Source organism: Cuculus canorus, chromosome 1 (genome assembly GCF_017976375.1).
Source record: "Cuculus canorus isolate bCucCan1 chromosome 1, bCucCan1.pri, whole genome shotgun sequence".
NCBI lineage: Eukaryota > Metazoa > Chordata > Aves > Cuculiformes > Cuculidae > Cuculus > Cuculus canorus.
Window position 1 is genome coordinate 117,421,773 of NC_071401.1, and position 12,702 is coordinate 117,434,474.

At 38.9% G+C, this 12,702-nt stretch overlaps 1 protein-coding gene across 6 annotated transcripts in view; it reads left to right on the forward strand.

The window, feature by feature from the left end:
• The first annotated feature begins 2,500 nt into the window (after positions 1-2,500).
• Positions 2,501-12,702, forward strand: part of IMPG2 (interphotoreceptor matrix proteoglycan 2) — a 65,891-nt gene continuing 55,689 nt past the window's right edge. For 3 of the 6 annotated variants that reach the window (XM_054061370.1, XM_054061385.1, XM_054061394.1), the window contains exons 1-2: positions 2,509-3,346; positions 4,675-4,935. In XM_054061370.1, coding sequence (XP_053917345.1) covers positions 3,268-3,346; positions 4,675-4,935 — 340 coding nt within the window. In that variant the 5' untranslated portion in view covers positions 2,509-3,267. Of the gene's footprint in view, positions 3,347-4,674; positions 4,936-12,702 lie in introns of all 6 variants that reach the window. The other 3 variants (XR_008448974.1, XM_054061361.1, XM_054061378.1) reach the window with 3 other exon arrangements.

Below are 12,702 nucleotides of genomic sequence, written 5' to 3' on the forward strand. Positions count from 1 at the left end.
GTGTAGATGTGGCACTTCGGGACATGGTTTAGTAGGCATGGTAGTGGTAGGTTGGCGGTTAGACTTGAGGATGTTAGAAGTCTTTTCTAACCTTAATGATTCTATGACTCTGTGATCTATCCTTTCTGGTCCTTGCCTCCTAGAATTTGACCCTGAAGTGAGTTCGCAGTACTCAGTAAGTATTATACTACAACTTAGAAAATATTTAAGACTAATAAACCACATTAGTAGCACTTCTATCTTGATTATGGCATGGGGGAGAATACTGCTTCTGGCGACCCGTGGAAAAAGACACTAGTTTCTAGATGAATAAGCAGGAATTGTAGAATGAGACTTAAAATGTCTTGGGATTGAAAATTTTTCCATTAATGGCTGCATAAAACCAAGACCAACAGCAATAATTCTGTCCAACAAAATTGAAGTTGGAAATACTGTGCAGAGATGAAGCACAGACATCAGGATCATCTTTGACTGTTGAGCAAAGTAGGAGGTACTTATCTGATCAGCAGTTCAGAAAAGAAGGAATGCTGAGACTAGGCTTACATTACAAGGATGGAGTAGATCAATGAAGTGTTAGGTTAATTTGGTTGACCTCCCTGCTCTTTCTGCTCTGAATACTTTGCAATACTATGTGATGGAAGAGGTGGCATTACAACAGGCTATGGTGGGCTGAATTTGCTCACCTGGAAGGCTGAACAGTCTCAAACCTTGCTTATTCTTGGGAGACAGTTCACCAGAGAGCTCCTCAGGAGCACAAGCAAAAAGTGGTAGTGGTGAAATACTCAGCAATAGCAACCTTAGAAACTTGATCAAGTGAAAAGGTTTCATCTAATGTAATTTTCTCACCTAAACTGATAGGGAGTTTTGTTGGTGAATCCTGTCAAATACCATAAAGCTAGTTGCTGCAGTCCTGTTGCAGGAGATGATTTATAATCTCGTATTAAGCTGTGTGAGCTTGGAGATACAGAGTTCTGCCTTCATATGGCTCTTTTATTAGAGTCACTTTCAATAAAGTATACCTTTATTTTACACTATTTAGCTACAGGTGGAAGGATTTAGGTTTTTAAATAAACTATATTTGAAAAACAATGAACAGTATGTGAGCTGTAGCAGAATTTCAGTGACCGTTACCTTGTAGTGAACTGTAATTCAGCTAAGCACATCTATGAAAGCTATATGAAAGTGCGTGTCCTTTTTTTTCAGAAATACAAATTGTCAGAAAATTATCTTTTTATTTTTAAGGTACTAGTGTGACCTTGATGTGTTACTTCACTAGGATTATACTTCCCTTTTTTTACCCCAGCAAGAATATATTTTTCCTGAGTATATCTGAAGACTCTCCAGGAGAACTTTTAATCAAGTTTCATACACCTACTGAAGCACATGTATTCTGAGAATTTTCTCTAAAAGTATTAGTTGTCGTGCATTCCTGAGGCAAACTAGGCTTTGCCTTTATAAGCGTGTACATTATTTCTAGTCTTGTTTCAGTTGCATTTTTGCAGGCTGTAATGCAAGCAAAAGCATTCATAATGTCAAACCCACCAGTCTCTGCGGAGGATTAAAAAGAAGAAAAGGCTGGCCTGTGTTGTTGAATCCAAGATTGTGATAAAGATACCCAAGGCAGCCTCATAAGTTGCTCTGTCTGCATAGAGGTGCTGAGTAGGACTTCAAAACAGTTTATGGGCACCAGTAGAATTTCGTTCCTGTGCTTCACCCCACCAGGACTGTTCCATTTACAGCTCCAGTGGACTGTACTGCACCTGGTGCTGCTGCCAGGATTGTAGTTACCTTGACAGAGCCAGCCTAGGTAAAACTGCTTGTCTGACAGATTCAAAATGTCTGAATATCTGATTCTAATAAAACTGGGGTGTTAGAGCAGCTCAGTGGTTCAACCTAAAGTGTAATTTCGTAGTTTTGTGGAATTAAAAAAAAAAAAAGGAAAATTTGTTATTTTGAAAAATGTCAGCTGGAGTTTCTTAGATACCAGGAAACGGAGCCTGAAAACAAAGGTGGTTTTATTTGATTTCTGTGTCATGCATGTAATGTCAAGAATTAGCAGTATTATCTGAGTTGCTGGAGTTCAGCAGAGCTGCTAGAAGAGAGGAGGCAACATTGTGTTCCGAAGGAGCTCTGTGTAAATGCTCTGCAGACCCATCACCTGGCAAGCCTTGGGAACCCAGCTTGGAAATATTTACACAAAGCCACTACCAAAACCAGTCACTTCAGACAAACCAGCAGTTTGCTCAGATTGATATGAATGCAGTAACCAGGAAGTTCTGGGTTAACGCCACCCAGGAGATATCCCTGACGGGGTTTTCTAGTGGTCCGAATACCGTCTGCCATTGCGAGGCTGCTTCCGTTCACGTTTTCACAATGACCTGACGCTGGACAGGAGGGAAACTGAGAGTGCTGCTGCTTGCCTGCACTCTGTCCTCCTTTCTACAACTCTTCTTAGCTGATCATCTCTTCAGATATCTGTACTTATTTGTTCCTACCACTCGTATCAGATAATACCTGAACAGAAATGAAAGAAACACAACTTGCCCTGGTGTTACCTTAAGGGGAAGAAGTTCTGGGGTGCAAGAGCCGGTGGTGTAGCAGCACAAGATTTTCTACTTTAGCACAGACTCAGTCTGCAGGGCTTCATTAGCTCTGTCACCAGAAGAAACAACCCCACAGAAAGATTGCTTCAGTGTTATCCACGAAAGTGTTGGTGTCTAAGTGAGTCATTGTGGTTTTAGGGAGGTATATTTGTACAAGCAGAAGTAAAAAACACACCGAGACCCTCCACTGGAGATTAGTGTGCCCCCTCGGATGTTTTGTGGTCAGCTTGATTTTAAAAAATGGCAGAAATTGAAGGGCCAATGAAAAACCGTTGTTAATTAAACATGAAAGGTGCTGTCCTTGTTTGGACTGTCTGTTAATGGTATGACAAGCTCTGGTAAAGAGCTTAGCTGGCCAGATTAAAATTAAAAAATTGTCTCAGTCCATCTGCTAGCTCCAAGGAGTTTACTTCCATCACCTTTTCTTGTTTCTTCACTGAAGCGGAATACTGTCTTTGAAGAGAAAATTTCCAGGATGTCTTGATTGACTTTTTTTTTACCTAATGTTTTTTCCAAAGACAATTTTATGTGACATCAAGACATTTTCAAGAAGTGCAATGCTCTTGATTGGATCAAGGAGACATTAGAGACAACAGCTCTTTTGCTAAAAGGGGATTTTCTTATTTTCCTTGTTTGTTTTTTTTTTTTTTTGATACAAATAAGTATGTTTGGCTTCACTTGGAAAATGTTTCTTTGCCTTCTGATTTTGGAAACGATTAAAGGTCATCTTCAAATAGTTGCAGGTAATGCAGAAATCTTACTCGCATTCTTATTTCCAAAGATTATCTATGGTAGCGTGTAGAAATAAAAATATCTCTCTGCTAGAATTATAACAAAGGTGATTAATACAGAGAACTATTTGTTCAAATCTGTGTCATGATATCAGTGTAAATATAGAATAGTTAGAGTGATTTCCAGGAGGTATTACTGTACTGTACATTTGTGTTGTTTTGAGTGTAGGAAGTAGCTACAGAAGTGTTTCCAACTTTGGGAGACATTTATTACTGATAAGTGTTTTACTTGGTGTTATTTTGTTAATAATTTTGTATTAAATCTTAAAAAGTGAGGTTCTGTCTTCTGCTTGCGTACACTGAAGACACTGAAGTTGGTGTCAGTTCAGTTAAAGACTGAGCTTTTGCCTTAGTGACCTTGTTTGCTGTTTCCTCTCCCTCTGGTTTACCATCTGATAGTGGTCTTCTGCACCAGACTGACTATTAATATACCATCAAAATAAACATGTTCTTCATCTTTCAGTTGTCAAGTCAAAGGTGCTATTGACTTTGAGGCTGCAGAATAAGCTCATAATCCGTGGGATGAAAATTGCCATTCCCTTATTACTGTTCTCTCTCTAATAAATGAGTAACTGTGATTCTTCATTTACACTTTCTGAAGGAAAAAAGTGAAGGAAGAAAACTGAATTTACTGCTTTCAGATCAGCTGACTGCTGACTATGGAGGACAGAGAATTAGACTGTCAGACTAAAAAAAATAGACACATTCTCCCCTCCACTGTAAAGTTTCTTCTGGAGTGATGTGGGACAACTAAAACGAGAGAATTTTAAAAAACTTAAAGCTAATGCTGCCTTTTTTTATTTTTTTTTCCCCACTCTAGTCAGGTAGGGATCTGTCCTGTCGTGGTAAAAGGTGTTCTTGCTAGCCATCAATTCAAGCAGTTTTCTTGATGCAAGGGATATAAATGTTTCTGGTGGGAAGAATGTATGGATTAAGGAGACTTGTTAATTAATTACTTATTTCATTCCTGGCCCTGAAAGCTCCTAAGTACATGCTTATTCACAAATATAGTTCCTTTGACTTAGACAAGCCTGTCACAGAAGGAGAGTGAAACACAAAACTTTATCATTCAAAAGGATAGGATTTAAGTTATGTTATCGTTTGATGGGATGCCGTAAAGAGCTTAAGGTTATTCATAATAGTACAGTCATACAGGCGAGTTTTGTTAACAGAAAGAAGTACAGTGATGTCCTTTGGAAACCAGGGAAATGGCATTAATATACATGAGATGATTGCATCGTCTCATCTGAGATATTTATAATGTGGTTTTAATTTTACAGCAGAAGTTTATTCAGCTGTAGGAGGAGGACAGGCTAAAGATGGTTCACCAACCCCTCAGCTCAGTGACTGGCAGTTGGCAAACCCTTCTCAGCTTCCTGAGTTGAAAAAGCTTAATGGTGTCGTGAAGGCTGAACAGGTCAACCAGCATTTATTGTTACGAAGGAAGCGGTCCATTCTGTTTCCCAGTGGAGTTAAGATCTGCCCTGATGAATCTGTTGAGCAGGCTATTGCCAACCATCTGAAATATTTCAGGCTCAGAGGTAAGTGATTATATGTCTCGTGTGATTGATAAAGATCATATCTTTTTAAAAATTAATAGATGGAGGTTTAAACACAATTAATACGAGGAAATACATTGTTACCCAAGAAACTTAGTTTTTTGTGATGATCTATTCTGAGATAATAAAACACCTTTTGGTTACACTTATAACTCACAACAACTTTCAGCTCCTGAAACCAGAGTTAGTGTTTAATAATTACTCCTAATTTCTCAAAGAATGATTTGAGTGCTAAGAAATATAGGTGTGATGTACAGGTTAGCTAAATGACAGAGCTCGTTTTTATTTAGTGTTCTACAAGCACTAGAAGAATTTACTGAGGGATCTTTCAGAAAAGAGTCAAGTCTGAGCCACTGCTGTCTCAGCCATGTGACTTTTGACTATGGCTGGCTGCGCAAAGTGTAGTGTATTCTCTTGTCTAGAAAGCCAATCTCTGTATCAGCTGGTAGTATAATACAGATGAAGCCTCTCTTTTAAGATGTAGAAGTTGGCGTAACAGAGCTTTCTCTGAAAAGATGAAATAGTCACAGTAACAGCTTCTTTCATGTGATGAAATATTACAACGATATGATGTATTTTAACCCTTCTGTCTGACAATATTGGTATGGGGCGTAGGGGTCATGCAGCACTTTCTGGTATTTGTGTGGCTCTGCATCGTAGCATTCGAACAATTCATAGTGTCCTAACATTTTTGCATGTAACTGGTGAAACTGGAAAGAGCTGTTGTGACTTAAAGAAGAAGGAAAGGTGTTCAAAGACACATGTTTAGCAAGACTTTTTTGAGTGTCTGTAGAAGAACCCCCCACCAGTAACTAATTCATTCACTTAGAGAAGTGAAAAGCAATTAAAATCAGGCATTGCCAAGTGTCTATGTAAAATTAAAGATAAAGAGTTTATTTGGAGATCAAAGTGGAATTACATGGGATCAGAGGCTCTTTCAAATAGGAACTGTGCCCAAGTTGTGAGGGATGTTGACACTGATGATCACACAGAGTTTGGCCATCTTTGTAAGCTTTTTGTTTCTGTCCACCAGATACCGCTCAACTCTTCGTTTAGCTCAAAATTAATCCATGTCATTTTCTTTAACTGCAGTGACCTGTCAGTTATCTCATAGCAGTATGTAAGGGCAATATCAAGTAAGCAAAAGTGTGAGTGACAATAAAGAAGGAAAATTAGGTTGTAAAATTAGGTTGTAAAAGCTTATTTAGAACTTAATGGTCCTAGATTGAACCAAGAATCCACCTAGTCCATCTGCTTCCTTACTGAATTTACAATTTCCATGATCCACAAGGATTTCTTGAGCAGAGATGCCATAACCACCCCTAGCAGTTTTAACTTAAAACTTTTTAAAAGGTCTCTGCAAGTAGCAGAGGTGACTTTAATTAGCAGTGAAACAAGCAATTTCTGATTCGTGCAATTTGTTCATCCTACTAACAGTGGTGTGCTGCATCACGAGTATTTGGTGATGTCTAGTTAATTGCATCTTGAGTAAATGCACCTGAGGCAAGTGAGAGTTGATGATGCTGTTACTTTCGTTCACAGTAAAGATGTTCTTTGACTGTTATTGAGTTATACCAACTTTTTCTCAAGACCGTGTTATTCCTTGCTTGCTGAACTAGAGCAGTGATAAAATAGTGAAGTGGACTTTCTTATCTCTGCAGTGTCAACAAAGTAGTCCTAGGAAAGAATGTGGTCACTGTTTAGTCTTCAGAGACCAGCTACTATCTGTGATTAGAAAAATAACTGACCCTACAAGCGAATAAGTATGAAGGTGCACAGAATGTGTTGTTCTTTCAATCTCAGTCTACATTTTTAGAATTTTCTTTTTATTCTTTACCTGTTGAAGTAAGGAATTACTTTAATATTCCATGCTTTCTCTGGAAAGGATGGTTTCAACACCACCTATTCTTTCCTTAGGTTTACTTTACTATCAGCAGCAAGCAGTGCCACTATCATGGAAGGAAACACTGCTGCTTTGATAGAGGACCATGTTAGAAAAACAGAGAAGGTTTGCATGTGTTGATTATCTAGATTGTGTTTGTTCTACTACACCTACCTTAGAAGAAAATGGGTATTGTAACTCCTACCTTTATTTACTTTTGCTAGCTTGTTAAAGCCTCTATTAGTGTCAGACTGATTGATGAACATTTCGTTCGTAGGCTTTGATCAAATGATTAAGTCATATAGCTGTAGGCTTAACTATAGAGCTTCTTTTTCCTTCAGACTACAAAATACAGATTTTTTTTAGCCTTAAAAAAGTACAAGATAAAGAGATATAATAAATACGTAATAAATCATAAAAAAATATCAAGGGGTCTATTTCTTAGAATAGGGAGATGGAAATAAGTTGTAGATCCTTACAGAATGGGTAATGCACACCTATAGATTGGGTCTTACGGAGTGTTTTTAGCATGCATCCTTTTTAGAGGTAGTAATGTTATGGTTGCTGCTGGAATAGTGGTGTAAATCTAGTGGTGGTTCGTAGCTGGACTGTTGTGATGAACACAAAGTGTGCCCAGTGGGCAGCTGGAGGTCTCACAATACAAGTTTTGTGGAAATCAAATAGTGGGATTTCAGATAGTGAGTGTGCTGTATATGGTAATGTTGATTATGAATAGTTATGTTTTTTACTGCTGACAGGGAGATGATAGCCCAAGCCCCTGTTAAATAAAAAATAGTTTATGGAAAACAGCCATACCCACTCAGACCAGTCATTTTATGTAGACAATTCAGTGAATCTATCCATTTCCTTTGGTGGACATTGCTGGTAGATGACTGAGGATTGTGTAGACTTGGAATATGAATTAGCCAATAAAACAGAAACAAGATAAGGTTTGCAAGGTAGCATGGCTTGCACTGTTTCCCTGTCCTATACCTATTAATTAGGTAAACCAAAGGCTGCTGGATTATGACAGCAGGACTCAGGGTTAATATTGCTGCTCTTTGCCATGTTCACGATGCAATTACTCTGGTGGCTGTATTCTAGTGTATCATACCTGATGTGAGACAAGGACATTTTAGAACTTTGGAAAGAATAAAAGGTATTTCTCAGGAATAAAGTTCTGTACATGATTATAATCCCTAGATTTGGTAATGTTTGACATAGCACTGAGTTATCTCATTTTCCCCTTTCTTGGGTCACTTAAAATTGATTGACTGAAGTTTTAGAAATAATGACATTATGTTCTATACATGGACAGAGTTAAGACTGAAGTTTTGGTTTTATGTTGAAATCCTAAATATTACAAGTTAGGCAAGTCTTGCTGAATAATGATAAAAGCAAACAGTCAAAAGTCTCACAATGTACCTGGCTAAACAAGCATAAATAAAGTGTCTCGCTGAGTTTTTTCTGTTTCCCCCTCATCCCTGGCACATATTATGCATAGCTTGTGTCCAGCCAATATGTTTCTGAAGTTTATTTGTAGAAGGTCTTGTTCTGTCTCCCTCTACATTTGATTTTTTAGATGTCAGCACATGCTTCTAAAAAGTTTGACTTTTCCCATAAAAAATGCTCCTTTGTAGTTACTGAATTGTTAATGATGAGAATAGTTAATATCCTAGAGTTTAATATGTTAGTGTTCAAAGGAAAAAAAACTTTCATGGGGATTAGCTAATTCGCATTCAACTATTTTAACTTAAAATTCTGGTTTGTTGAGTATAATGTTTGCTATGCTATAGGTCATACAGAGCAGCATTTCCACAACAGAAATTGTGATAGAAAATAGAAATAGAAAGTGATTTCTCTGCATGTATGTATGTTAATTTATTTAGTGAATGCTAATGAAGTCTTTGCAGGAAAGATCTTTTAGTAGGTGTCTCTCAGTCTCCCTGTCACTGTAGTTCTTACCAAAACCCACCACAATTAAGACACTTAGTTGTGCAGAAAATGTTAGAGAGGAGGAGTTGATTTCATGTTGCTTCAAAATAGACTATTCAGCCTGATTCAGTGCTCCTAGCCACTGTACATGATTCAACTCTTAAGAAGCACTAATGGGATTTATCTGGGATTAAGCTCCAGCACTGCCCACTTACAGAAATGGCCAGAAAGCCACACTACCCTCTATGAGGTGCCTAGTGCTGTCATGTGGTGTCCCTTCTGTTGACCTCAGAAATCCCTGAGCATTGACTGAGTGTAATAGGCTAATTGTCTCTCATTTGAAAGATAAATGCATCCGGAATGGTAAAGCTGGAGCCACAGAGATGCTGTATCCTACCGAAGTGCATGACCGGTAACTGTACATGAGAATTTCAGAGACAGAGGGAAAAAGACATCATCTCATCACAGATCTTAGCTGGAGATATTGAAAACAATGATGAAGTCTTTAGGAAAGAAAGCTTCAAATAAAGTTTTTCTCACCCTTTCCTGCAGGACTGAAAAGAGCTTGTTCCCGCCTATGTAGCATTTTTTTTTTTTATCGAAGCACAATTTATTTTAAGCTTTTCAGAATATTCACTATTATTTGTACGTATTAGTTGAGCGAAAACACTGCATTTGAAGCAGATAAGCTCCCAGGTGCTGGGCTTTTTGGCTTCTCGAGTAGGTATGCTGGGATTCATGTGATCGGACTACACGCCTGGCTTTCTGAGGCAGCCTTTGAAACTTGTTATGGACTTTAAAAGTCAAGACCTCACCTACTTTAAATGCCTATGACACTTTGCTCAAGTGGAAATTTGCACAAGGGTATGGTTCCAAACGTGCTGCTGATCTTTCAATTTTTCCTACCTCCTCTCTCACCTTGAAGATGGTTATCTCAATAATGAGTTAAATGACTTTTAATTTCTGAGGCTAGAGTCCATGCAAAATGTAGTATGTGCACACAAAATATACTTCGGGGAAAATTTGCAGAACAAGCCATCTGGTTTGCATTTTTTGTTTGAATCCTGGTTTATCGTGTCAGTTACACACCTTCTGCATCCCTACCCACTTTCCTGTAGGCAGCTGGAGTGATTGCAGCTCTGTAGGACAAAGCCTCTCTTTATGTCTTCTTTTTTTTCTTAACATCTGAATTCTTCAGAGGAAACTTGCAAAGCAGACAAGAGATCAGTCAACACTACAATACAAGTTATTTATTACTGCAGCCATGGGATGAAGGAAGTAGTTTTCTGGAGGAGCTTACCCTCCCGACACACGTCTAGCTTCAAGGTTCTTAGCTCACTGCCTTAAAAGATTGATCTCGATTTTATGATGCTTTTAATCAGTATTGTTTGCTAGGGATTAGAGGCCTCGTCACAAATCCTGTCTCCTCCAGGGACTGGTGTTTCTAATGCTATCCCATATATCTGTGCTGTGGCTACCCCTGTAGCAGGTTAGTGAAAGTTTGGCATGAGATCTAGCCATGAAGACAGGCTCTTCTGAGGGATGGTCTGTTGTTCAGTTTGGCATGTGGCAGCACTGCTGAATCTGCTCAGCCCTTCCTTCCTTCCTGGTCCCAGCAGGGAGGGCTGCTCATTGGTTTTTAAAGGTTTTGCAGCTGGTCTTGGAAACCTGATTCCTGCAAAGATCATCACACAAGTTCTGTACAGCAGATTTATTTTACTTAATAGTTAGAGTACATTCACACAGCATATTGTAATCATAGAATCATAGAATCACCAGGTTGGAAAGGACCCATTGGATCATCGAGTCCAACCATTCCTAACACTCCCTTAAACCATGTCCCTAAGCACTTCATCAACCCGTTCCTTAAACACCTCCAGGGAAGGTGACTCAACCACCTCCCCGGGCAGCCTGTTCCAGTGCCCAATGACTCTTTCCGTGAAGAAGTTTTTTCTGATATCCAGCCTGAACCTCCCCTGGTGGAGTTTCAGGCCATTCCCCCTTGTCCTGTCCTCTGTCACTTGGGTAACAAGCAAGCATCTTCAGTCATAACTCATGGGACAGGACATGTTGGGGTACTGTCAATTTATTGTAAGCTCTGATGCTGCACTTGTTTTCTATTCTCTTTCTACTTTAAAAATTTTATATATAAAATTCAAAGCTATATTGCTAGTCAAGAAACTTACTGGTAAATCTCTTCCCCCCCCTCGACTCTCATTTTCTTTTATTTTCTATTTTAGTTTCAAGGAATTGCTATTTTGAATATTAGTCAAAAATTGCTTCATTTATTGTCAACATATGTAGATAGTACATGTGGCACAGGCACTGGCAAGTTGCTGGAAGGTCAGAAAGGATTGTGAATTATTTTTAGACAGTAAAATATATTTACTTACTGAAGCTTCCAGTCAAGTCCTGTTGAATTTTGTTTATATTTTTTGTGCCTCCAAGTTTTATCTACAGAATCTTAAAATGCTTATAATCTAGTTATAAAAAAACGTATCTTTCTTATATGGGAGTTCTCAGTAATTTGTTGTTAAGAAACTTTGAAAAACCTTGCTGGCCAGCAGATGGTCAAAAACCTGCCAGAGGAGTGGGCTCCACCTTCAAGTTAAAAGAAGCTTAATCACATTTATTATGGATTTGAACACCCTGTAAGGGTGGTGTCTCTTCAGTTCTCTGTGTGACCATGTCAATGAAGGTGTGGTAAGCACTGTCTCTCTCTTTAATTTTCTGAAGGAGAGATGGGAGATAGAATCATTCTTGTCTCTTTCTTCATAAGAATGTGATTTGAACCACGCTGAAGAAACTATGCTGTTCTATTTTCTGTGCTTGGAGTGGCAACTCTCATCTAACTACAAAGCAATGAAAGGGTGTGTGAAAAGAAAGACCGAAACAAAACTGTTCCTTTTCTTAGCCACATTATGAATTTTCTCTTGAACACCACATAGGTAAAGTGCTTGGGAATGATTCTTGGGTTGAGCCCTTACAGCCTGGATTTGTCATCCAGTAAAGCAATCCCCTGCTATACAAACAGGACAGTTGGAATAAACTGGACAATGACTAGATGGACTATGTGCCAATGAGGTTGTAAGGTGACTGCGTGGCAAGTAGGCCACCATGGCTTAGGGTGCAGTTTCCTGTGCAAGGCTAACAGAAGGGTTTAAATGGCAGTCGTGGTAGATATTTGCCTGGGTTTTGTGTATCAGAACTAACAAACTCTTAGGCTACTTGGGAGGAAGAAAGGGGCTTTCTGCAGTGCAAAAGGCTAGAGAGGACAGAATGTGACTCCTTATCTGCATCACCTTTCCACAGAAAATATGACCCTATTCTGACGGCTTAGGTCTGATTAACGGGCTTGGAGCCCACATATGGCGCAAAGCCTTTGGGATTGGAATTCAGTGGGGTGTCTAATTCCAAATGAAAGGACACACAACAAATCCTTAATCTATTGGGAGCTGATTGAGACAACTGTTCATACAGCGGCAGCTTGTATTCAGGCAAGACACTGTCTCATCCCATTTATTTTTAAAAAGACCTTAAACGTATTTGAGAGCATTATGGAAAACTGCCTTCAATTATTGCTGCCAATTACTACCTGCAACTGGAAAGCCAGTCATTTACCGTTTGAAAACTGTAGGATTAAACAGTGCCACTGCAATGCATTTGCAAGCTGCTGCCAGAGCTTCATCCCTCACTGATAGACTGCTGAAGACTTACCCCTGCCACACGGAATAATCTCGTTGCAGGATTGTTGCTGTATAATGTTGCACCTGGAGTGAAATATCCGTTAGGCAGAATGCAGGGTAAAAATACCGCCAAAAGAAATGAGTGAGCAGTATTTCTTCCCATAGGTGTCTAGATCTGAAACTAGACTTTGATCTTTTCCTGGATGCCTAGCTCTTATGAGTTAGATTGTAGAGAGGATACTACAG